At 42.6% G+C, this 27,978-nt stretch overlaps 1 protein-coding gene across 1 annotated transcript; it reads right to left on the bottom strand.

Moving 5' to 3' along the window:
• Positions 1-217: 217 nt before the first annotated feature.
• Positions 218-27,978, bottom strand: LOC124805619 (myrosinase 1-like). Its single transcript, XM_047266186.1, has 11 exons — positions 27,819-27,978; positions 22,670-22,803; positions 14,863-14,997; positions 14,648-14,770; positions 13,543-13,726; positions 9,939-10,033; positions 7,682-7,829; positions 3,308-3,456; positions 1,758-1,892; positions 699-805; positions 218-344 (listed from the first exon to the last, which is right to left on the bottom strand). The coding sequence occupies exons 1-11, from the start codon at positions 27,976-27,978 to the stop codon at positions 218-220; spliced, it is 1,497 nt and encodes a 498-aa protein (XP_047122142.1).

The following is a 27,978-nucleotide window of genomic DNA, read 5'->3' on the forward strand; positions in this document are numbered from 1 at the left end:
GGCATCTTAAAATGGGAAAATCTGCACACATATTTCATTGTTTTCCAGGCAGTTGAAGACAGATGAAGGGAGATCACAGCACTTAAGTCACATACCGAAGACTCACTTCAGGTATGTCTGGCATGGAATAGGGATGCAATGGAGATCACGAAACAAACATTAAGTGCTTTATTTATACAAATTTTTATTGTTTCGACTGCCCAATACTTCTTGTAAATTAGTTTAGGTACTCAGCAGGAAGGGTTTTCGTTTTGAAGATTTGTCCAAGAAATTTGCTGGACGCCTTGGGTGTCCTTGTGCGATCTGGATCGTTGAAATCCACATGGTGAAGTCCAAATCTGGTCCTGAAACAACCGAGAAGTACAATATCTGAACGATCTGTATATGAAGTGGAGGCATTTTTATGGATCTAACTACACTGTGTTTGTAATTATCAAGTTAAGTGCCCCACAAAAATACATATGATCTATTAATTTATGATGATGGGTGGCAATAGATTACAGGTAAGTGCTGAAGCCGGGAGAAATGTTTTGGTATAATAACAGAAATGCATGTAACACGTTCGTACACATAATGGACATCTTGCATATACCAAATGTTACTGAGCCATCTGATTGTGATACTAAGAGGTCAGGTGGTCTGAAGAACTGTCCATAATGTTTGATGACAATAGAATGCAATCATCTGGCTTTACTTACGTGAATCCTGTGCCCCACTCGAAGTTATCCAGGAGACTCCAAGCTGTGTAGCCGATAACGTCAACACCATCTTCATTAATAGCCTTGAGCATAGCAGACAAGTAGGACTGTGAACAGAAAAAAACTTTATTTTCAGAAAGAGACCCTATGACATTACCTTAATCATAAGGATGACGAAACCACTGACAGAATAATGTAATGCTGTGTAACAGTTTCGTAAACAGTCAGACTGGTATCCCACTGCTGTTCAGGGCGCCTCCAGAAGCTTATTCACTAGTCATCAGGGCTCAGTTTGAAGCAAGAGTCATCACTGAAGACAATTCTACTGCATTCCGTGAGATTCCAGGCCAAAGACTCCCCGGAAATTGATGGAATACTAACCTGACTCTCCCCCACCGTACAGGCCGATAACCAGGAGTGGTGGTTTGGTGCTCCATTTCTTTTCATAGGAGGAACCCTTTGGTTGTCATCCGCTGCACCTTACAGCACAACAGTATTTTGACAACATCCTATGCCCCATTTTGATGCCTTTCATTGGAAAGCCATCCTGACCTGACGTTTCAGCAAGATTATGCCAGCCGTCACATGGCGAGAGTTTATGTTGCTTGTCTTCATTCTTGTCAAACCCTACCTTGGCCAGCAAAGTCGCCGGATCTCTACCCAGTTGAGAAATTTTGGAGCATTATGGGTGCGGTCCTCATACCAGAGCGTAATATTGAGGATCTAACATGGCACCTTGCCAGAATTGGCACAATATCTGTCAAGAGAACATCCTACAACTCTGTCAGTCAATGCCAAACCGAAAAACTGCCAAGAAAAGAACCAGAGGTGGACCATTTCGTTATTGTCTTGCTCAATTTGTGAAGATTGTTCTCATGAACAAATATTCTAATTTTCCTGAAATTGTAATCGTTTGTCTGTAGGTGTGAGTCCCATCTATCAGTTTATGTCCCATTCTGGAAATTCTTTCGTGGTGCATCTTTTCTTTGTCTTAGAAGATGTACCAGAGAAGTTTATGATAATGTTGATCGAATCGAAAGAATTGGACAGAACACTCACAGCGTAGTAGTCTATTCGGCCCTGGTCCTCGAGCTCTCCAGTGTCCGACCAGCCGTTCTCCATGACGAAGATTGGGTAGCCAGGGTAGTGCTGCGCGAGCCAGTTGAACAGCTTGCGGAAGGCCCAAGGAGTGCTCTGCAAGGATAACGTGGCAATTAGATTGGTTACCAAATTCATTGATATTAAGGGCAACGACGCAAAAATACATGTACAGATGTTTCAGTTCGGATTGTCTCTGAAGAAGTAAAAACTGAAGCTCACGGAGAATCATCACGGATTTGTGTTATGAGACTGGAATTTTCAGCAGAAAAATGTCTCTCCCCCAGAACATTGTGTAGTACAAAAGCGAATGTTTATCAGCAGACATTAAAAGATCAAAGAATTGTGGAATTCATCTAACATTTAACCTCGTGGAACAAAGTGTGTAATAGCGACTCGTGGAGCCACAGACTGTTGCTCAAGTATTTGAAACAACTCTGCAGAAGTATTAACCCTCGCAATATTAAGAGGGGGCGGGGTTGCTTTATGCTCACCCTTTGCAAATATTGTAATCTAGTCACCTACTTAATATACAGAAAAATATTTTTGTTTTTAATGAATTCTCCTACCAGATTCCCCAAATGTTTTAATTTTTAGGTAAACTTATCCCAGGAATTTAAGTCTTAAGTAGCAGTCATTTTCCACATTGAACGCCATTTCAGTATCTGCAGGTTCAGGACTTTACGCACACATCAGTATCTCTTTAAAAGTATGTTGTTAATCTAATCCATCAACATTTTATGAATTTTGTTCTTTTAAACTTTTTTTGGGCGTGGGCATAAATATCGCCTCTCTCTGTTGAAACGCACCTTATGGAAAATTATTTGGTATTGCTAGGGTTCACTCCATAGTTATTACAGTTTGAAATGATCATGCTATTATTTGCCGTACAAGTCGATCACCTATTAATGACGGGACTGTAGCACAGGAACCAAAATGTTTAGTGAACGTTGTAGAGAATTAGCACTCATTTATAACAAACGATAAAGGTATTATCGGACAGACTGTGAACAGTACAACGTAAGTGTGAAAAACTGGTGAAGAATTTACGCGTTTTTCAGCACAATTTAGGAACTGTGTCATTTCGAGTATCACCGAGGATTGCAAAAAGCAAGAAAAAATACATCTTATAGCATAAATACAGGTGACAGAAACGAAACTTGAATTAAACTTAACGTCAATTTTTTTGTGATACGTAGTAGACGAATCGAAGGAATTTTGCTACCTTGTAAGACTAATACCGCATGATGAACGAAGCAAGTAGGATATAGTAAGCAGACGAGCAAATGTAAAGAGTGAGTTTCTTCGTAATAGAAGTCTCGCTATCAAACATGGCCTCAGTTGAGGAATAAATTTGTGGGAATTGTGTTATCCGACGACAGCACTTCGCTGTTCTAAGCCGACTCCCTTCCAGCGCTCTCATTCACTTTCACCAAATGTCTCATAGAACACATACGCAGTACAGAAGACGGATAAGTATGAGTGATTCAGTGAACATAGAGACTACGAACCCTGAGCCAGGTGGATGCCGCCTGCGGTGCGTCCGTGTATTCCCCGATAACGACGCCCGCGTCAAATTCCATGGAGGGGTCGTAGCCGCTGGAGCCGTCTGATACTGGGTTGGCCGTGTAGTGGTTCAGTCCGTAGAAGTCAGACGTGCCTGAAACAGGTTAGTCCGCTGTCACACATATTTCTACACTAGGTACAGCTATTTTATAAATGTAGAACCTCGTTTCTTTAACGATAGAAAATACAGACCATAGCATGTGTCGCAAAAGTGACAGATTTTTTTTCGTATAGATGGAAAAGCGTAACATTGAGTAGCATCAGCGTGAACTGCCACCGCAAAATGTCCGAGAGAAAAGTGTGTTCCCCTCCAGTTGATATTAAATTGGTTACAATAGTCCATATTTTTAATTATTATTATTGCTTTATTTCCGTGCTGTTTCTGATGTGAATTCATTTTCAAGTGTATGATACGCTACCACAAAACAGTCCTTAGGTAAGTACGTAGAACAGTGTCATGTCAACTATTTACATAAGAGAAGTTAAACGATTGTATATGGATAACGGCAACGCTTTCAAAACAGGAAATTCAGTGTCGCCAGATTTTTCAGTTGCAGAAGGTCTACGCCAACATGTGGAAGAAGCACTGGAGGAACATATGGAAATACATGAGAGTCCCTGTGGGGATGAAATCTAATTTACACTTCCCTTTGCTGTTGACGAGGTTATCGTAGTGGGTGACCAGGATGGTGCTGAGTACATGCTACGGAAGTTAAAAGAGGAGTATGAAAGATGGGGCCTGACAATAAGCATGAGAAAAATGGAATATCTGAAAACTGGCAGCAATGCCATAGAGATTCTGGAGGCTAGAGCCAGTAAGATCAGGGGATGTAACTCCCTTAAGAGTCTGGGGATTACGATGTCATCAAACGGAAGAAGCGAAGAAGACTTAAATAACAAAATTGGCGGTGTAGGAGGGCCCGATGACAGCTGAACTCAGCCCTTTTTAAAGGACCAAACAGTTGATATAACGTTCATTTGTTGTAAACATCACTGCGTACGGAGCAGAAATGTGGATAATAAATAAGCGTCAGAGAAACAAGTTGCTTGCACTGGAGATGGGCTTTTGGAGAGGAAGATGCGGCATCTTTAAGTTGGACCTGTAGCAGATACCAACAGCGGGAGGCTATGGGGGCGACAAATCAGTAATAATCACATTAGAGATGACCCTGAACGTGCTACGAACACATAGAAAAAGAAATCCCCTACCGTGCAACTACACTATTCGTGACAATTGCTGGAAACAGTATCGACCGTAAAATATTTTCGAATAACTACTCAGAGCATCTAACGTGGAATGAACACTCACAAAAAAAGAAGGAAATGCAGACGCCAAATGTAATTCATAGGAAGAATCTTAAGGAAATATAACCCATCCACGAAGGAAGTGGCTTAGAAGACGCTTGTTCGACCGATTCCTGAGTATTTTACATCAAATACGGTCCCTTACCAGGTAGAACTGATAAACAAATGCAGACGATTCAACGAAGAGTCGCTCGCTTCGTCATGGGTTCGTTACAAAGATGCTCAACAAATCCAGTAATAGACGTTACAAGAGAGGTGTTGTGCATCATGAAGTGGTTTACTATTGACATTTCAAGTGAGCAGTTTTCGAAAAGAGTCGGATAACATATTTCTTCCTCCCACAAACATCTCACGAAATGACGACGACGAGAAAATTCTAGAAACTAGAGCTAACACAGAGGCCTACTGACAATCATTCTTTCTACGCGACATTGGCGAGTGGAACAGGGAAGGGAGGGTGAGTCAGTAGCACCATAAGCACCGTCCGCCAGCATTAGGTGGCATGCGGAGTAAGAGGTAGACGAGAAGAACGACTTAGTCTTTTGACGCCCTGTGAATCAAAATCGCTTCCAATTGCCAGCGACAGTGAATGAAGGTCCATTCACAAGTATTAGCAAGAGAACACTGTAAGGGAATTGGACGCAGTGAACATTTCGCGTCCGTCACCTCGCAAGAGACCATCGATCATAGTCCGCAGCTCGTGGTCGTGCGGTAGCGTTCTCGCTTCCCGCGCCCGTGTTCCCGGGTTCGATTCCCGGCGGGGTCAGGGATTTTCTCTGCCTCGTGATGACTGGGTGTTCTGTGATGTCCTTAGGTTAGTTAGGTTTAAGTAGTTCTAAGTTCTAGGGGACTGATGACCATAGCTGTTAAGTCCCATAGTGCTCAGAGCCATTTGAACCATTGATCATACAGGCACATAAATAGAACAGCAAGGATCATGGTGCTGGAAGAATATGTGACTAGATTTCTGGACGCTCGCCCACCATATTACAACTCGACTGTCCTGAGAAATCACCCGACTTGAACTCCAGAGAAAATCTGCGGGACATGTTGGAACAGCGGAAAAGACACTGGCATCAGCATCCTGCAATTTGGTGGAATTGCGCAGTCAGATCCTCAGCGAATGGCTTGCACAGACTTGAGGGCTCATTTCTTAACCAAACTTCGTTAGTTATCAAGTCCAGGGAGGGAATCACATGATGTTAAATGATGCTAGTAATGACCTATGTAGGGGTGAGTAATTTATTTGTCCAGTGAGTTATTTCCCCACGTTGTCACCCCTGGAATTTGTATGAGGGTCTAGTCGTGACTCATTAACAGCGTAGCTAACGAATACTACTTTGCGTTGCTTCATGTGGTCAGAAACTGTACATTTCGCAGCACTTTGGCCTAGTTTGGAGTTTGATATTTTGTGAAGAATAGTATGACGTTAGGCTGGTTTCGTCAGATAGCAATACCTAATTTATAACCCTAATGTCTGTGGGAAGTCTGGTCCTAGGATGCAGTTTATATAGTGGAATGCACTAACCAAAATACAGAAAAGGTTACCATGTGTTCAAAGTATACACGAGGAAATATCGAGACAGAACATCCCATTTTGAGTGTCTCTTAAAAACACTGTTCTGTTCCATCCTGAATGACTTTTCTGTCTGAAGCAAAAGTGCAAGGAATAAAGAGAATTAAGTATTCCTCGAGTGTAACTGTGATGGTTCTCTATTACGGGAGACGCACAAGATCCTAGCTGTGTGGATGTTATTTGTGCATGGCTTTATTACAAGATTATTCATAAGTACCTCTGAAGCTTCAGAAGACGGCTGCGAGAAAGCTGGAAGAGGTACCGAAAATAAACGAATATCAGTGGGTACAGCATCCCTCCAAGTTTTTAACTTACATAGAAGTGCTAAATGAGATGTGAAAATCACTAAAATGCTCACTCTTGCTATACATATCTGAATACGTCATTGTCAAAATAAGTGTCTGTCATAATTAATCCTCCTTGCAACTCTTCCAAATTAAGTGCAGTGGAGCCAGGAACCCACGATCTCTTAGATAACCAGATCAGAAGACATCGAATGGATCAAGTCAGGCGACCGTGCAGGCCACTGAAGAATAGAACTGTCATGGTGGGACGCACAGTAAATCTAACAGTGTGGTAATTTGACATTAAGGTAATACGTATGTCGAAATAACGTGTGGTGGAGCACCATCTTGTTGCAAAACGAAGTCTCCCCTGTCTTGCAGCAATTATGCCACTATCCATTGCTATAGCGTGTACAAGTACATGAAACCTGTCACGGTTTTCTTCATAAAGAAAAACGATCCACAAAATTTTAAAAGGACATGGCACAAAATAAGTTAACTTTTTGTGAACCACAAATGTTTTCCACAAGCTTGTGGATGGTTTGTGCCAAAAACTCACACCTTATGACAATTCACCTTTCTGGACACATGGACCGTGACTTTTTCACTGAATACCAAATTCAGTGAAAACCCATGATCCTGCAGTAGCCACTCTGAGTCGATGCAACATTCAGAACGAAGCTCATTTTCCTAAGCAGTCAACGCATGAACAACCATAGCCAGTACTGGTTTTACATGCAGACATTTGCGTACATTGAGATGGTTTATTGAGTTCTTTGTTCGTGTGTGTCGTCGATTTCTTCGGCTTCCTGACTCCCTTTCACAGTCCACTTCATCAGCTGACGATCCCAGCCAGCTTATTTTCTTCAGACCATATAAGCTGATAGTGTCACGAAATGTGTGGTACCACCCATGGATTCGTTTGTCCGTTGTAGCTTTTACTTGATATTTGGTTCCTAATTGTCGCTGAACCATCAATACTGATTCACATTTGGCCAATTCGTGGACGTCCCTATTGTTATTTTTTCTGTATGTCTTTTAGCTTTTGCACAGCGTTCATGTGAAGCCAATACCTAATAATAATCTTTACAACGGCTGGTATTCAAGCCCATTAGGCCAGTAGAGAGATGCTGTGGGTAGTATCGTTTACTCACCCCTGATGTATTCCACCTCCTCTGGCGTGAGCTCCACTAGTCGGGACCTGGGGTAGCCCGCAGCCTTACTGTTTGCCGCAATCCTCTGCTTCACCACCTCAGGCCAATCTCCCTCGGCCGTGAAAATTGGGTGGTTGTACAGGCCAGACTGAAAGAGAAATTCATTAGGTAAAGGCAGTTGCCAAGTACAGAATCTTAAGCCAATCATTCTTCCGCCCATACTGTCTCAAACCTGCAAAATGTGCACTGGTGTGGAACATCAAAAATGATTATGGCAATATGTATCATATTTGTGTTATTCTTGGAGAGAATGTTGGAAGTAGTTAAGTGTCTGATACCGCTATAGATGTGGATCTTAAGACACGTTCATGCAGGTGTGGGCATTAACCCACTTGGAGGTGGCGTATCCCATTGTGGAAATGTATCCGTTATCAGGTGAGTCGTGCTTGACTACATGTACTTGCTCATTAGTGACTTGCTGAAACTTACGGCGACTGCAGCTGAGTCCACGGTCGCTTGTTTTCGGCATTTTCTAACAAGCTGTGCACCTACACTACTTACCAATTTGAGTCATGTAACAGCTTTTGTGCTGCACAAATTTGACCACTAGATTTTGCTGGAATTCTCAGTGATGGTGCTGGTGACACATTCTGACAACAGAATTGCTTCTGAGTTGGAAATGGATGGTACAGACTTTTGTTTGGCCTCTGATATTTTAACTACGCTTTGTGTTTTTATGTTGTGTGTGACTTTCATGTAGTGGTTTGACTAGGGCCTCCCGTCGGGTAGACCGTTCGCCCGGTGCAGGTCTTTCGATTTGACGCCACTTCGGCGACTTGCGGGTCTATGGGGATGAAATGATGATGATTGGGACAACACAACACCCAGTCCCTGAGCGGAGAAAATCTCCGACCCAGCCGGAAATCGAACCCGGGCCCTTAGGATTGCCATTCTGTCGCGCTGACCCCTTAGCTACCAGGGGCGGACACTTTCATATAGTATGAACAGGACATGAAATAAAAAGAGGTACATGGTCATGTTGACTGACTCATCTTAGCAGATACCTAAGCGAGGCTTGAAGTCGACAATTTTGCTGTCAGTAGGCGAAGGCAACACAAGTGAATACGAGATAAATGTTGTGGTAAGAGATTGATTTCTAGTATAGCCTGAGGAGTACCTTAATCTTTGGCAACATTTGCGCCATATTTAATGCACGACATTATGACAACATCTGAGTTGAGCTTCATTGTTCGTTTAGACATTCCTATTTCCGATTTGAAGCCACTGTAGAAAAAATTTGCATAGAATATGAGGCACTTGTCTTTATCAATTTCTAAAATAGCAAGATACATTCAGAAAATCTGTGGTGGTGGTAATGCGGTGAAGACCCTGTACTCGAATTCGACGGGATGTTGGTTCAAATTACCTTTATATACCCAAATTATATTTTCCATCCAGATACAGGTTTTCCATGATTTACCTAAACTGATTAAGGTAAATGCTAGGTCAGATCCATTGAAAACGGCCCTTAGATTTCCTATACTTTCTGGACTTAGGCTTCGACTGTAATGAATCGATGGGACGTTAAACCCGACTATTTTCTTTCTTTAGATTCCATTTTCGCATCCTCGCAACAGCTATAAGTTATTTTACAAATTCGCAATCCTTAACGTTCATGTCGTCTGAATGTGTAAGAAGCGACAATGCCGATAGGTAACTGAATTAAGTTCGACGGAACTATTGTTTTGTGTCCAAGATAGTGAATCATGCTACAAAAATTTCGGTGTAACTTTTTAAATGAAGGCAAAAATCGCCATATATTCTAGCATTTGTAGAACCTAGCTTTGTTAAACAGATACAAATGTTCACAAAAGTAGCCAAAAGACATATTTTTCGTTCTTATGCGTATTGAGTTACGCGTATAAGTCCTGTAAACTTTACTGACAAAATCATTTAGTGGGTTGTATTTGGTCCGTGTCGGTCCCGATGAAAAATGTTTTCTTATCACTATTAGAAAAATAAGACACTTGAGTATTTCTAAAAACATTGTCCCATAATGAATGAAATACAGGCTTAAGTAACATTTCTTCAGATTTAGCTACGAATCAACGTTGAATGTCTCAATATTTACTTGATGTTATGGTAATCATGTTAACCAGAGTCTTCTACCACACTCTGAGAGAAATACACATTTTTCTTGTAATACGGTACTGCAATGCTATTGGGAAGAAAAGTTGTAAGAGTTCCTGGTACTTACATAGAATTGCATCTTGCGTTCTGCCGCCTCAATATCTGCCGGAGAGTCGGTAGCAGGTTCGTACCACATGTTGTTAATTGTGATGCCGACCTTCCCTGTGACAAGAGAGACGCATGTGAGTCATACATTCTGTACTATAGCTAAGAGTAATGATACATGAGGTGCTAATAAACAGACAACAATTAAGCAAAGTAATGTAAATAGATAGCATTATAACATCCCTGACAGTTTCGAGGGTTGGAAATTTGTCTGTATTCATTAGACAGACATAGGATAGCAAACCTGAGACAAATGAATAACATATTCCCAAATTTAATGCAGAGGAAGTCGAAGACGATTCAAAGTTATACAGAAACTTCGCGTAAAAGTCGAGAGCGTCTTTACTTGATACATCACTGAGGGCATTTACCATAGGTGAAATGTAGTGATTGTACACTGTGTTGGGGTCTATTGTGTAACATTCGTGCTTAGTTAAACAAGTTATCCGGACCAAATATTTGTGGATTTTGTGAGTGCATACCAAATAACAGATAGTACCATCTTTAAAACTAATTGTGATGTGACTGTTCTGCGAAGCATCTTGCGACCTTTCGTCACAGAACTTTATTCTCAGTTGTGGGCTAGACTCAGTACGTATATTACTAAATTGAAGAGTAGTTCAATAGCTTGGCGCTCGGAACAGAATTTTTTGAAATGCACTCATATGATCTGTCAGGTAAAAGGGAAGTCGGTAAGTATGTAAGAAAATACATGTAAATCTTGCATATTTGCGAAGTCAAATGAGGAAGTGCCAATATGATAATAATACTAGGGCACTCTCAATTACCTTGGTTAAATCCATTTCTAACTTTCTTTTTGTTGTTATGACAACATAATATTTTATTTGAGTAGCCGATGCTCAGGAAAAATTATTCTAATCATCGACAAACAAGTAATTACCGGCCACATTGCAAATACTTGTTTTCTGTTCACCACTTCATTATTTATTATTTGTGTACTATTACCATATTGCAGACGTTAACCTTAATGTCTCTAGTCGCAAGTAATCGGCACGCCACCCCTTTCTGACATAAGAATGCACGTGTAAACAACTCCATGAAAACGGGTATGACCACTCGCAACGGCACAATAAAATGGCACTGGAACAATGTTTACGGGGAGAAATTGCGCCGTTATTTTATAGGTTCGGAGTCTGGCACAATCTACGTACAACCTTCAAACTAATACGACAGGTTTCTAATTATGCTTTTAGCAAATTTGCTTCATTCTTTATGAATAGTGCAATACGTACGTTAACACTGTTGGCAACTGTGCTGGCGTCTAAACTCGATCATACACTTTCTGATCAAAAGTGTCCAGCCATTCCTATGTAATGCCGAACTGACTGCTAGATGTCGTGAGAGATGGACCCTTCAGTATAAAAGGAAGCGGGGAATACTGTGCTTCCGACCCAACCAACACCTTCAATGGACTCAAGGACCCACAGAGAGCCCAAGTCCCTTTGCAATCGAATACACGATAAAGTGAAACTATTTATCACACCTTGCCACTCCAGAAAAAAATCGCCAAAGGCGATAACTCTCTGGACACAAAATGCCACAAAAAAAGAACTATGCTTCCGGTAGAGAAGCATTAACAACAGAATAGGTAGAACATGGGAGCTCTTTGATTTCAGACGTAGACTAGTCATTGGATGTCACCTGAGTAACAAATCCATCAAGGACATTTCAAACGCTCTGAAACCGCCAAAGTTTGCTGTCGGGGTTGTGACTGTGAAGTGGATACGTGAAGAAACAAACAAAGCAAACCAAGACGAGGCAGAGATCATACTCTGACCTACAGGGAGTCTGTCATTCCAAGGTTGTCGTAACAAATCGCATGAAACCAGCTGAAGGAGTCGCTCGTGAACTACAGAGTACTACCATCAGTCCAGCTAGCACAATGACTGTGCATAGGGAGTTTAAAAAATGAAGTATAGTGGTCTGGCAACTCGTCATGAATCACATATTTCGTTAGTTAATGGTAAGCTACGTTTGAGTTTGCGAAAGGAACAGCGCCAATGTACAGCGAATGACTGGAAATGAGTTATTTTGAGTGATGCATCACACTGTTCACTGTGGAAATCCTATAGAACGGTTTGGGTTTGGCGAATGCCTGGCAACGTTACCTGCCAACAAGTGTAGTGCCAACACTGAAGTACAAGGAAGTGGTGTTATGGTATTGGTTGTTGTTCGGGGTTAGACTGTGGTCCCGTTATTGCGCTTAAGAAAATGCTAAATGCGGAAGGATCTGAACACATTTTGGAGCTTTTTGTACGGCGTAAAGTAAAGGGACAGTTCGAAGACGATGTATCAGCATGACAATCCGTCATGTCATAAATCTGCATGTCTGCGGCAAAGATATGTGGATAGCCACATTCCTGAAATGGATTGGCCTGCCCAGAGTTCTGATCTGAATACTCTGGAACACATTTGGAATGAGTTAGGACACCGACGTTGCTTGAGAACCCAGAGTCAAACTCTCTACCACATGTGGTTTCGGTCTTGAATGAGATACCGTTCTTCCATAGACATTGAGACACTGCATTGATAGTATCATTAGCAGAATCAAGCCGCCATAAAGATGAAGGGTGGACGCAGCCCATATTACTGTGCATTAAAAGGTGTCCATATACTATTGATCAGACAGTGTAATTAGTGATCTGGCAGTGCCGGCTGGAGTGGCGGAGCGGTTCTAGGCGCTGCAGTCTGGAACAGCGCGACATAGATGTGTGTGATGTCTTTAGGTTAGTTAGGTTTAAGTAGTTGTAAGTTCTAGGGGACTGATGACCTCAGATGTTAAGTCCCATAGTGCTCAGAGCCATTTGAACCATATATATATATATATATATATATATATATATATATATATATATTATTTGGCCGTCCAGATCAGTGGTTATCGGATTATGTTCCGCAGAATATCTCTTTCATAAAGGCACTGTTGTGATTCAGTGAGAAAAATGGAGGAATTGAAAACAAATTACACAAAATTTGTTTGGTACTAGGAGATAAGCTTATTAATCCGTACTACATTCTGCTACATTCTGTAACATGAGATATCGAGGTGGGCTGTGCAAAAATGCTGGAGTATAGTGCGTAGCGATAGTGAGAGGAAGGTTAGGAAGCTTATGGGGGCAGTTGTTTTTGTCTAGTTCCTTATGTAAACGGGACAGAGTAGGAATAGACTAATATTTAAGGGCTATGGTTTGTATAATCATCTGCGTACACATATCTAGTTGTAGAGTGAGTGACATACAAGCAATGTACTGTGGTTGTGAAGTGATTGCTAAAAGCACATTCAGGGCTATGGATATTGTAAAATAAATGGGCCGTGCTCAACCAGTCAAAAGTTATTTGCCTCAACATTCGAGATCCCCTGGCTCATGGCTTTCGTGAAATGGTACTTATGCTTCCAGTAAACACGACTCCTTAAGATGATTTCACGTCTTCATTTGTCGTTTCTCCAACGACCCTTAGTCAAGTTTGGGTATCATTCGGCTCACGTTTTCTCCACACCTCGCCAACCGTAGCACCTGCCGTGATGATGGACAATGAGTGTTTACCTTTCTGGGTCTCTCGGTACTTCTCGTCGTAGAGGCGGTAGGCGCCGGCGTGTGCCATGAGCACGGTGTAGGCCGCCATGTAGTCTCCCACACCTGACGAGTTGATGCCCGGAGCGAACGTGAAGCCTCCAGAGTAGCCCGAGACGAAACTGGCCGGCTCGTTGAACGTCTGCCACCACTTCACCTGCACGCACAACATGCGGTTGGTATATCCTTTGTTTCTATAATTTACTTCAATACGTATCTACTTACTCGAGTCGTATATTAGACTGATAAATATTTGATATTGTCAAAATAAAGAAACTTGAGTGACATCAACACAGATACGGTAATATGGACAGAGTTTGAGATGAGGTCATGTGTAGGAATTAGTGAGGGCTTAACTAAGTAGAGGAGGAGGGCATCTGTCAAGGTATGGCACCGTTGGGCTCTGCAATAAGTGGGATATACCACATGCAGCGCAATAAAAACGAAGAGGATTAGGTTTGAACATCTCTAAAATAACGATGTGATTCAAGACGAAGCGCAGGCTCGAACTGCGGAAGGAAATCGGCCGTGTGACTTCAAAGTAACCATCCGCGCTCCCGCCTTAGTCAGTTAAGGGTAAACCATGGATAACTTAAAATTGGTTGGCCGGACAGGAGTTGAACTGAAAGTAACAACATCTACTCGAGCAGTTAGCAACAAACTACTGGTGTATTTCAGTGATCCGGTCTATCACCTCTCATTTATCTCCAACAGTTAGCTGAGGTACCAGTCTTACTTTCACTTCTGTATCTACAATTCCACCCTATTGTAACCAGTGGGATTCCTACCTAAGTTCTAAAATATCAAACAGGTATAGTAAATGTTAGCTGAGATGCTACTCTCCCTAGCTGTGCATCCATGTGCAACTAGTAGACCACCAAAACGCCTAAGGCTCGATTGAGAACTTACTTACAGTCTCCATCTAGTAACCACCCAAGAAAAAACAATAGAAAAGGTAGAACAGAAATTAAATAATATTAACTTTTGCCCTACTGTCCGGTTATTAGCTCCAGCATAATATTGACTATGAATATCAAAGTCCAGTATTACTTTACTTCAGTACACTCTACCAACATACCCTGTCGCCGTAGTTGTCGTACAGTACTCTCGCGTACTCGACAAAGTAGTCCGCCAGTCTGGGGTTGGGCCAGCCCCCGATGTCCTGCAGTGTCTGTGGCAGGTCCCAGTGGAACATCGTCACCTGCAACAAACATATGCAACACCGTGTGACGTCACTTTTTATTTTGATCTAATGTCAAGGAACAGAAGCCGGATCACCGAGGTTGCTCTTACCACTGGAGTGATGCCGTTGGCAATGAGACCGTCGATGAGCTTGTTGTAGTAGTCGATTCCCTCCGGATTGATGTTGTTGACGTCTCCAGTGGGGAGAACCCTGGGCCAAGATACGGAGAAGCGGTATGCGTCCACCTGCCGCACAAAAATAATATCAGCGTCAATTAAAACACCAGCTCCCGTTGATATTGTCCCTACACAACTTCCACGAACTTCAGCTGCAGCAATACTTTCCGGAAATCAAATTTTGCCACTATAAAATTATAACTTAATAATACTCTCCAACTCATCTTCATTACATTTCTAGAACAAGCCGATCAATAAGCTAGATACAACTCAAAACCACACTGCAATGAATATAAGATTTCAATTTTTATGTATTGTTACCTGGCTACGTAAGTCAGTCCGAAGGCCAGAGAAAGGCAACGGCACATCACCTTCAATAAGACGACGCCTGGTGATGCCCTTTGGTGTTCAAACGAATCTTATGGGTGATGATGAACAAAAATGTTCAGAGTAATTCAGGAATACATAAATTCAAGTCGCTGAGGAATGAAATAAATAGGAAACGAAGAGAAGCTGAGAAGAAATGGCTCCATGAAAAATGTGAAGTCGAAAAAGAAATTATTGACTGAAGATCTGGTCAGCACACAGGAAAATCAAAAAACCTTCTGTGAAATTAAAAGCAAGGGTGGTAACATTAAGAGTGCAACGGGAATTCCACTGTTAAATGAAGGGGAGAGAGCGGATAGGTGGAAAGAGTACGCTGAAGGCCACTATAAGGGGGAAAATTTGTCTGATGTGATGGAAGAAGAAACAGGAGCCGATTTAGAAGAGATAAGGGATCCAGTATTAGAATCAAAATTTAAGAGAGCTTTGGAAGCCTAATAAGGCAGAAGGGATAGATACTGTAACATACTACCAGAATTTCTAAAATCATTAGGAGAAAAAGCAACAACACAGCTATTCACATTGGTGTGGAGAATGTATGAGTCTGGCAACATACCATCTGACTTTCGGAAAAATATCATCCACACAATTTAGAAGACTGCAAGAGCTAACAAATGCGGGAATTATCGTACAATAAGCTTAACAGTTCATGCATCGAAGTTGATGACAAGAATAATATACAGAAGAATGAAAAAAATTGAGAATGTGCTAGATGACGATCAGTTTGGCTTTAGAAAAGGTAAAGGCACCAGAGAGGCAATTCTGACGTTGCGGCTGATAATGGAAGCAAGACTAAAGAACAATCAAAACACGTTCGTAGGATCTGTCCACCGCTAAAAAGCGTTCGATAATGTAAAATGGTGCAAGATATTCGAAATTCCGAGAAAAATTGGAGTAAGCTATAGGGAGGTACCGCTAATATACAATACGTACAAGAGCCAAGAGGAAATAATAAGAGTGGACGACCAAGAACGAGGTGCTCATATTAAAAATGATGTAAGACAGGGATGTAGTCTTTCGCCCCTACTATTCAATTTGTACATCGAAGACGCATTGATGGAAATAAAAGGAATTTCAGGAGTGGAATTAAAATTCAAAGTGAAAGGATATCAACGATACGATTCGCTGCTGATATTGCTATTCAGAGTGAAAGTGAAGAAGAGTTACATGATATGCTGAATGGAATAAACAATTTATTGAGTACAGAATATGGATTGAGAGTATATCGAAGAAAAACGAAAGTAATGAGAAATAGCAGAAACTTAGCATCAGGATTGGTGGTCACGAAATAGATGAAGTTAAGGAATGTTGCTACCTAGGCAGCAAAATAACTGATGACGGACGGAGCAAGGAGGACATCAAAAGCAGACAAGCCTTGACAAAAAGGGCATTCCTGGCCAAGAGAAATCTACTAGTATCAAACATAGACCTTAATGTGAGGAAGAAATTTCTGAGAATGTGCTTCTGGAGCACAGCATTGAATGGTAGTGCAACATGAACTGTGGGAAACCGAAACGAAAGAGAATCGAAGCATTTAAGATGTGGTGTTTTACGCGAATTTTGGAAATTAGGGGGACTGATTAGGTAAGGAATGAGGAGGATCTGCGCAGAATCGGAGAGGAAAGAACTATGTGGAAAACACTGAAGACGGCCGCTGTGGCCGTGCGGTTCTAGGCGCTTCAGTCTAGAACCGCGCTGCTGCTACGGTCGCAGGTTCGAGTCCTGCCTCGGGCATGGATGTGTGTGATGTCCTCAGGTTAGTTAGGTTTAAGTAGTTCTAAGTCTATGGGACTGTTGATCTCAGATGTTAAGTCCCATAGTGCTTAGAGCCATTTGAACCATTTTTGAAAACACTGGTAAGGAGAAGGGACAGGATGGTAGGAGATCTGTTAAGACATCACTGAATGGCTTCCATGGTACTAGAGGGAGCTGCAAAGGGCAAAAACTGTAGAGGAAGACAGAATTGGAATACATACAGCAAATAACTGACGACATACGTTGCAAGTGCTACTCTGAGATAAAGAGGTTGGCACAGGAGAGGAATTCATGGTGGGCCACATCAAACCAGTCAGAAGACTATGACCCAACAAAAAATGGATGATGGCAGCTTTACTTTCTTTTATCTTCCTATCGCTAACGAGGATTCTCTCTGATATATCCAAGCAGCCTTTTTCTCCACCAATATAATATTATGTACAATTCTGTGACGCACGTTATTGATTCAGCTCCGTCTTACAAAAACTAAACTCCGCCTGAACAGGCCATGAAAGTCCAACCGACCGGCAGCCGTGGTATCCTCAGCCCACAGGCGTCACTGGATGCCGATGTAGAGGGGCATGTGAGCAGAACATTGCTCTCCCAGCCGTATGTCAGTCTACGAGAACGGAGCAGCTACTTCTCGATCAAGTAGCTCGTTTGCCTCACAGGGGCTGAGTACACCCAGCTTGCCAACAGAGCTCGGCAGCCTGGATGGTCACCCATCCGAGTGCCAGCCCAGCCCGACAGCTGTTTAATCTGCCAGGAAGTTTCATATCAGCGCACACTCCGCTGCAGAGTGAAAATCTCATTCTGGAAACATCCCCCAGGCTGTGGCTAAGCCATGTCTCGGCAGTATCCTTTCTTTCAGGAGTGCTAGTTCTGCAGGTTCGCAGGAGAGCTTCTGTAAAGTTTGGAAGGTAGGAGACGAGGTACTGGCAGAAGTAAAGCTGTGAGTACCGGGCCTGATTCGTGCTTCGGTAGCTCAGATGGTAGAGCACTTGCCCGCGAAAGGCAAAGGTCCCGAGTTCGAGTCTCAGTCGGGCACACAGTTTTAATCTGCCAGGAAGTTTCATATCAGCGCACACTCCGCTGCAGAGTGAAAATCTCATTCTGGAAACATCCCCCAGGCTGTGGCTAAGCCATGTCTCGGCAGTATCCTTTCTTTCAGGAGTGCTAGTTCTGCAGGTTCGCAGGAGAGCTTCTGTAAAGTTTGGAAGGTAGGAGACGAGGTACTGGCAGAAGTAAAGCTGTGAGTACTGGGCCTGATTCGTGCTTCGGTAGCTCAGATGGTAGAGCACTTGCCCGCGAAAGGCAAAGGTCCCGAGTTCGAGTCTCAGTCGGGCACACAGTTTTAATCTGCCAGGAAGTTTCATATCAGCGCACACTCCGCTGCAGAGTGAAAATCTCAGTCTGGATTTTTGCATCTGTTACTCGTCTTTATTTGATCACTAACCTCATTTTGGATGTCAGGTGACAACTGTCACATCCCATTTTATTATTTGTGATATTCAGTTGTCACCAGGTGATGGCATGCGATGCAGAATAACAGTTAGTGATTAAATACATAATATTTCCAAAATATCAGTAAAGTGTCTGCTTTTCTGTTAGTAAGCGGCACAAATACCTCGATTCTTTAAAGAATCTTCTTCAAACTTCTGATTACTGTACAAGTTAATTAATCTTTTAAATATCTGACTTTAAGCGTGTAAGCGTCAAAAGTGTAGGGAAGCATTAAAATTATGTTTGAAGTTTGTTGGAGGTCGCAAAGCTCCTTCGTTATCAAACACTGGATGGGTATAGTCTAGGTAAATTTGAGCTCCTATTTAAGCAAAGGCAAGTTTTGCACGTATTTCAGTGTTTGTGATGTCATATGTCCTGAAGCATGTGCCGTACAATGGCGTAATTTCCAAGTACATTCAGTGGTATATGTGGATACTGTGTACAAACAGAGCCAGTAGTTAAGAAATAATAAACTAAAGCGTTATGCCTGATGTGGCGGTTTTATTGCATGAACAGTGAAAATATAGTAATCGATAAACTTTTTCCATTTCATCATTTCGTGGGGGGTGTCTGAGAAAAAGTTTGGTAAAGTTTTGAAAATATATGTTACGTTTGCACTAAGTGTTCTCGTTGTCAGATAGTAGATGAATGAAGTCTGGATAATTGCGCGCCGTGTCTATTAATGAGTAGATTATGAGAATACTTAAAATGTTTATATTCGGTCAGTGATTTATGAAATATTGAAAGTCAAAATTTTGTTGTTTTGGAGGCTGTAAGGTAGACTACCAGTTGCTGTCCCCGTGCCCCGGGTTACTTTTTTAGTAATATACAGAGTCCCCAGAAACAGTGTGAAAAGCTTGTAAGGTTGTTGCCGGGTTGGTTGTGCAGGAAATAATTATTAAGAAGAAAATTCAATACGTTGCGCCGTTTCGGAGTTCATTAGAATTGAACTTAGCCAACCACGCCGTTGGGCGCGCAGGTTGAAGCGGTCAGCCAGACGCAATTAATAATAAAATTAAACACCTACTGCCGCCCTTATGACGTCATTTATTGTACAGCTATCAGTTTCGGCGCTTCAGTACACCTTCTTCAGGCCTTAGCTGATGCTGACGGGGTTAACACCATCTGTACACACGGTGTATCAGGGGCCAACACAACTGGTTTACGCAAATTACCTGTAACTGTGATGTTGTCTCTCCAACCATCAAATGCCAATTGTCAATTGACAGTTGGTGGTTGTAGAGACAAAATCACAGTTTACTAGTTTATGCAGACTATATGTAACTGTGATGATGTCTCTCCAACCATCAACTGACAACTCAGTTTACACGACTGGTTTATGGAGACTACCTGTAACTGTGATATTGTCTCTCCAACCATCAACTCTGCCAATTGAGTTGACAGTTGATGGTTGTAGAGACAGCATCACAGTTTACTGGTTTACGCAGACTGCCTGTGACTGTGATGTAACTCAGTTGACAGTTGATGGTTGATGAGACAACATTACAAACCAGTTATACCAGTCAGTCACTGATGCATCGTGTGTACAGATGGTGTTATCTCCTTCAGCATCAGCTAAGGTCTGGAGATGGTTCACTGAAGCGTCGAAATTGGTATATGTACAATAAGTGACATCATAAAGGCGGATGTAGGTGTTCCATTTTTTTACAATAGCGAATGGCCGTAGTCCCTCAGGCTCCAATCACAAGGATGGACATACGGAAACTAGACGCAACTAGTGTCAGTTATTGTCGTAGCATAGATGAATAGCGCGCGGGATTGCTCAGCCTTAGACTCGGATCGACTCTTACCACCGTCCCATGACCAATTTTTGTATACTGTCTTGTTCAGTTTTAGGAAACCAAACGAAGAACGCGATACCGTCTCCGGTGAGCCGCCTTACTTTGCTTGTGCAACGGCCTGATTGGCTAACATCAATGCTAATTAACTCCGAGACGATGCAAGCTATCGATTTTTTCTCCAGATCAATTATTTCTCAGTACAATCTATCCTGCAACACCCTTAGACGTATTTCGGAATGTTTAAGACGACCCTGTATAACGTGGACTCTAACAGATCTTCGCTATCAAAAGAATCTTCGCGAAGATTAATCACTGCTCTGGACTGACACGGAACCTGTCTCTTTGTCCCTGGTGCGGACCCTGCTCCACCAGCTGAACTATCCGTTGGAGCCTATTTAACTGACGCAAAGCCTTGCTCTATAATTACTAATCTCGTAGTTCTGCGACTTGTCTGCTAACCTCCCTGCGTTTACTGGCCGGAAGGCTATGGTACAGAATGACACATTTACTGCTAAGGAATGGTGTTATGATGCGAGTCGGTAACCGCTATGTTCCGAGCAACCACATGTTACGTCCTCGCTGCTAATGATAAACGGGAGGAATGGGACAAAGATCTTCTGCCGTTGGAATCTTTACAGGCAAACAGAAGATTAATTGACGTATGTGCACTTTAGATAACTATAATTTACTCGACTTGCGCGAAAGAACTGCTACATTGTTAACAACTTGCGACAGCCGTGGCTAATTATAAGCAGAGGCCGCGCACGGACGTGCATCTAGGTATACTGAATATTTGTCGGTAGGGCCAACTATTAACATTTGCGTGCACGTTTGGTACCAACTAGGGACAAGAAGCTAATCTTGACTGGAAGACTGGTACGTAGGTGACCGCCGCTTATAACACCGTCCTGGCCTTCTTCATTTGTCGGCGGCCTGGAGCTTCTTTATTGGCGTTGATATTCAAAGTGCTGGCTGCGGCGCCAGCAGGAATTTTCGAGGCGCCGGCTGCTGCAGTCTAGAGCGGCTACGATATTGCAAATAGTATCAGAGCGGAATGATTCGTTCGTCAAATTATAATTAATCGAGGAACCATCATCGTGGATACTGTCTCCAGAAAGTTTGTATTGTTTTTAGTAGAAATCTCTTCCATACATTACTCGTGATACCGTACGTAAATTGATTTGACGCTCGACGCGGGTTTGACATCCTTTTCATTTCCTTAATTAGTGCTTATACAGGTGAACATTAAAGAAACCGACAAACTGCAGGGCCGGATTCTTGACTGGAAATGGAGCAAAAAAGGTTCTATGGTCACGTGTCTGGAAATACTTCATTGCCACTGTACGAGTAGATGGCGCTGACGAATGACAGTTACTCTGTTATTCGTCAGCGTCGGTAGAGCTAAGATATAACAATTGGGTGAACGTTCCGTACCAACTACGGACACGTGTGTTCCTTGTGTGTTTCAGGATGTGTTATTGACGCAGCGTACTGTAAACAGCAGAATGGTCCGCAATTCATGTCGGCAACAAGCCAAGATGCTCTTTGTGTACGGCCAAGCAGATGGAAACAGCCGAGAGGCAGCAGGGCTATACATGTACGCTCGCAGACACCAACCACGTCAAACATTTCAAGCCCTTTTTTGCACGTTTGTGTGAGAATAGGTCGTTTCAGACAGACGAACGTGTAGGGAGGCGCAGACTGTGCGTATACCAGATTTGGAGGACCACGTTTTGCAGATATTGAGAGGAAACCTAGTACATGCTCCAGCCAAGTAGCCAACATGATGTAAGCCAAAGTGCGATTATTTGCATCCTGCATGACAACCGCTGCTATCCCTATCACCTGCAATCCCATGGCAGCCATTTTGAACATCTGTTGTGAAGCGGATGTGATGCAGCTCTGTACTGTCTTCCGGGACGATATGTTATCGTTGCGTGCACACTGTCCATTTCCCGGCACATGTTCATAGGACCTTTTTTCCTCCATTTGCAGTCAGGAATCCGTTAGTGTGACAAATAACTAGCCCATCCACTGTTAGCGGAAGCTATAAGCTGAATAACTTTCCTAATTTTCAGCATATCTGCAAAATATAAGTTAATGACAGAAATCCTTAAGAGTGCACTACAAGCATAGGCTCTTGACAGGCTGTTACTAACTTCGAAAATGTGACGCTTTGGTTTGGATATTAGTAAATAATGAATCAGAAATCAAATTACATATAATTTTAAAATATATTTTGATTTTGTAATCACTGCTTATGTCCTAAAGTTAATACCACTACAAACAACACTCACGTTCATATCTTTGGCGAGCTGTATGTCTATCTCGTACTTGTGGTAGGAGTCACACGCCACGTCGCCGTTGCTGCCATCGGTGGTGATGTTGGGAATCGTGTGGAACATGCGGTCGTAAATGCCCTCACCCTTGCCTGTAACACAGATTGAACACCATTTGACATAGCGGAACACTGGACTATGGTTGCACAAGGGAAGCTTTTGTTCGTTTCCGAGGTGCACACATTTATCAAACCACGCCACAGTGCATAGATTCCTACAGCATGAATTTAAGATACTGACAGAGTTACAAAACCCTGTGATAAAGTGCTTCGAATAAGAATAATATTTCGTTTTACTAAACGAATTCCGGTTGGAGGAGCGTTAGTGGATCAAACGTATGCTGACCAAATAAGAAAATAGATATTTTTGTTCTGTGCTGATAACATTTTACACTTCTCTGAGCCATGATAAGGCCTGTGATTCGCTGTGGTATGGACTCTGTAGTTTAGAATGTAGAGAGACCAACACGAAAAACTCAAGCGGGTAGGTTATATTATGTACTCGTAAATATTCTTAAAGAACGTTCTAAACATTTTCAAAAGGTTTAAAATCCGGAGACTAGATGTACTGGTTCTGTTGCGTGAATGTTCCCGAAAATTGCTCACAAAAAGTAACTGTGTCATAGCGCAACAGATGCGACAATCGGCAACTTGGGTTACAGATCTGTTATGCTGATATCCTCTTTAAACTGAATGGAAAAAAGGAAAAAAACAACGATACAGCCCCGCGTAACCGTTCTCCTTCAGGAGACTCGTCGCCCGAGGCAGAGAATCTAGGGAGGTAAAGAATAATAGCGCCTCTTTGACCTTGCAGCGTTAGTACGCAGTCATCTTAGAAAGCTTTCTAGGATTTGCAGTGAACAAGACGCCATGAGTCCTTCAGATACAGACAGAAACAGTATTCACCTTTTCAGAAGAGACGTTTCCAGTCTTCCAGATGTCATTGTTGGCGCCGCGCCTTTGTAACTAGAGAGTTTTGTGGCGAAAAGAGCAAACGTCTGTGCTGCAGAAGTCAAACTACAGGTACGATCAAATTTTGCGGCAAATGCTTCTTTTGCAAGAGATTGAAAATGCCCAGCACTGGCTTGACGTAGCAGTTTCTGCCGCAGACCGAGAACGAGTTTCGCACCCAAGCTGGAAAAAGTGCTGGTTGTTCCTTACCGTCAAGATCTTCTTTCAGCATTAATTCTGACGCGAATTCCTTCTAGAAGGGCATGTTTCCTACTGTCGGTTAACCCGTGAAATTTCCAGGTCACTGTCAGGCTCGTACCTTACTTTAGCGAGTCAGTCTATCTGCATTCATTACTGTTGATGGGTGGTATCGTAGTTCACCCAACGGTGTTGCAAGGGGAGGACAAAGATAGAGCCTTTCTAACCCCCCTCCCCCCCCCCCAAAAAAAAAATAAAACAAACTCACACCTTGAAATCAGCCAATATAAAATTTTAGTTTCTATGTGAAAGTTAAAGTGCACCCCAAGTTTCTATCTTCACTGATGCAGAAGAGACAGACATGTGAAATAGGATGAATATTTTTGAAATACCAACTAATATATGATGAAATGCCAATTAAGTTCCACTGCTTCATTCAGTTAAGAAAAGTATTCTATTCTACTTCTCCACCCAAGACCACACTCGGATAACGAAACACTCGCCTAAGGACACAAACGCCACCGTGCATCCCGACCGTGGTTATTCTGGTCACTTGTCTACACTTGTACACCTGTCAAACAGTTTCCCGTGCTCCACTTCGTTCTAAACCGTCAGTAGGCTCTTTGATGCAACGGGACCACAACCACACGAAATACAAGAATGATAAAATTTCGGCGCACTGGCTGTCAATGGTCGGATTAAAATATTCCATTGTCTTATATTCAATGCTGATCAGATCCGTCAGTGTGGACACTAGCAAATGATCGTCCAGAACGGTCTATCAAATGGAGAGGGTTGGGTTACAGTCAAAGAATGTATGAAGTCTAACATTAGTAAAAAGAAAGCACAAGAGATTTGCCGGTCTTAACTGTTTGATCAAAAGTATCCGAATGTTAATATGGAATGTGTCCACCCTTTACCACGACTTGAACTCGAATATAGAAACATTCAGTGAGGTATCTGAATTTCTATGGAGGGCTGGCAGCTCACTCTTGATCAAGAGCAGTAATCAGAGACGGTAGTGATGCTGGAAGCTGGGGTGTGGAGCAAAGTCCGCGGTTTAATTCAACCTAAAGATATTTCATTGGGGTCAGATCGGGACTCGGTAGGCCAATCCCTTTCATGAATGTTATTGTTCACAAACTAGTGCTTCAGAGAAGCTGCTTTGTCGTGCTCATTGAGCCATCGTCTCTGAATTACTCCTCTATTGCGCGCAGAACACAATGCTGTAAAATTTGTTCATGTCCCTCGGCATTTAAAGGTTTTTAGCGCAATGAGAAGACCAGACTATAACCACGAAAAAAAAAAACGGTTACCACAACACGACCTAATCCGTACTTCTACACACGACGGCAGGTGACATTCTCTAGATCTCTCTCTCTCTCTCTCTCTCTCTCTCTCTCTCTATTCGTTTAGTCGGTTCCGACTCTTCGTGACCCCATGAACCAAATCACGCCACTTTTTCCTGTCTTGTACTTTCTCCCGTAGACCTTCCAGGTTGGAACACATTGCTTCTGTGATGCCATCGATCCATCTCATCCTCTGACGTCCTCTTCTTCTAGTTCCTTCAATCTTCCCCAGCATTAATGTTTTTTCCAGCGAGGCATGCCTTCGCATTGTGTGTCCAAAGTAGGTCAGCTTTTGTTTTAACATTAGACCTTCCAGGGAGAAATCTGGTTTTATTTGCTCCAATATTTATCTGTTGGTTCTCTTTGCAGTCCATGGAACTCTAAGAAGTTTCCTCCAACACCACAATTCGAAGGAGTCAATTCTTCGCCGTTCAGCCTTTCTAATGGTCCAGGTCTCACATCCATACATCACAACTGGAAAGACCATAGCCCTCACAATACGGATCTTTGTTGCTAGTGTTATATCTCTGGACCTTATAACCTTGTCAAGGTTCGACATTGCCTTTCTACCGAGCAACAGGCGTCTCCGGATTTCATGGCTGCAGTGGCCACCAGCAGAGATCTGGGAACCGAGATAACAGAATGTGGTCACTACCTACATGGTTTCTACTGCTATATCCCACGAATTGGTACGTGTAGTTACCATAATTTTCGTTTTCTTCACATTCAGCATAATACCGGCCTTTTCACTTTCGTCTTACACCTTCAGTAAGAGTGTTCTCAATTCTTCTTCACCTTCTGCCAAAGCCAAATTCCTTCATTGGGTTACCGCAATGTACAGCGTCATTCATCCCTCGAGCCACTTCTTTCCAGTCATCCACGGCCCAGTGAGATCGCTTATTACACTACCTCAGACGTCGCAGAGCACACTACAGAAATGTTTGGTTTGTGAGGAGTTCCTCAAACACTGCACCCCATTGTTTTCGACTCCCTGCGCACAGTCATTGTGCTGACTCGATTGTTAGTAGCACTTCGGATCTCACGACTGATTTCTTGCGCTGATACAATGCAGTTTGGTACAAAGACGCTTCGCAGTGCTCGTCAGTCCCTATACGTCAGTACATGGGGTCTACATGTGCTGGTTTGGCTGTGATTGTTCCTTCACGTTTCCACTTCACAATCCCATCACCAACAGCTCACTTGAAGAATCTTTGGAAAGGTCGAAACGTCGCTCATGTATTTGTCAGTCAGGTGACAGCCCGTGACTAGTCCATGTCCGAAGTCACTAAATTCCACTGAGCGACACATTCTGTCGGTACTCCTTCTCTGCCGACAACACGATACGCACCGCCTCCTTGTATACAGGCCGGTCCCTTCTCGTGACATCTAGTAGTCAGTTTCGCTCTACATGGGGGTGTCCGCACAATTTTGATCAGGTAGTGTCAGTGCCTTTCAGAACATCGACTGTAGTTTTCCTCTTCACCTGTATTACAAGTATACCAAGTGACATGGCCCAATGGTTAGCACATTGGATTCGTTTTCCGGCGGACGATTCAAATCCCCGCTCAGGCACTGCGATTTAAGTTTTTCCTGATTTTCACAAAAACAACCAAGGCGAATGCCTGTATAGTTCATTTGAAAATGGTACAACCGATTTCCTTCGTCATCCTTTCTAATCTGAACTTGTGCTGGATATTAAACTCTATTTTTACTTCCAGCTATTTATATCATAAGTAAATTATGTTTGTATCTATCATGTTTTGTCGGTTTTATTCATTATTCTTAAATTCAATATAGATTTTTATTCTACGTAAGTCCACTCTTTTCGTTCCGTCCGACTCATAAAATGGCTGCCTCAGCCTACGCTTATAACTCACTGACTATATATCGCACTCGCGTTCGAATGAAAAGTCCGCAGCTCGTGGTCGTGCGGTAGCGTTCTCGCTTCCAGCGACCGGGTTCCCGGGTCCGATTCCCGGCGGGGTCAGGGATTTTTCTCTGCCTCGTGATGACTTGGTGTTGTGTGATGTTCTTAGGATAGTTAGGTTTCAGTAGTTCTAAGTTCTAGGGGACTGATGAACATAGATGTTAAGTCCCATAGTGCTCAGAGCCATTTGAACCTTTTTTTTGGAATGAAAAACACATACTGGTAACACTACAATGTCCATCTTGTTATCACAGATTTGCCCCCGGTAGATGTGGAAGACTTCGGCTTCGCCCAGGTTCAACCTCAAAGACGCCTATTTTAAAATAATATCTGATGTATGTATCAACAGCAAATTACCTCAATTGTTGTACAAGCTCAAAAACAACAGTTTTGTAAATGAAAAATATTATACTGGAGTTCCTAGTATTCTCACCAGTTATCTGCAGTTGTAGAATTCACCGCTCTCCTCATGAAGAAATTAATCTAAACCGATATTTCCTATTTACGAATTTAGCATTGTCCAGACAATGAAAAGGTTTGACTAAGAACTGCTTTTGCTCTCACTAATCCCAGAGGAGAATGATCTTCCCATGCATTTCTATCATTTGATATGTAAAAGAAAGTTTAATGTTAATCACTGGCAGTATGTAATTTTTCAGATTTCGAAGTAAAAGAATTCTCACCGCCCTCATTCCAGGCCCCTTCCACCTGGTAAGACGCGGTGGCAGCTGCGAAGATGAAGTCGTCAGGGAATTTGTTGGCAGGTTCCGAAGCTCCAGATATTCCCGGGCGACCCAGGACACTGGCTGCCAGAAGCAGGAGCAAGGACACAGATGACCACAT

The sequence above is a fragment of the Schistocerca piceifrons genome, chromosome 7 (genome assembly GCF_021461385.2).
Source record: "Schistocerca piceifrons isolate TAMUIC-IGC-003096 chromosome 7, iqSchPice1.1, whole genome shotgun sequence".
NCBI classification, from domain to species: Eukaryota; Metazoa; Arthropoda; class Insecta; order Orthoptera; family Acrididae; genus Schistocerca; species Schistocerca piceifrons.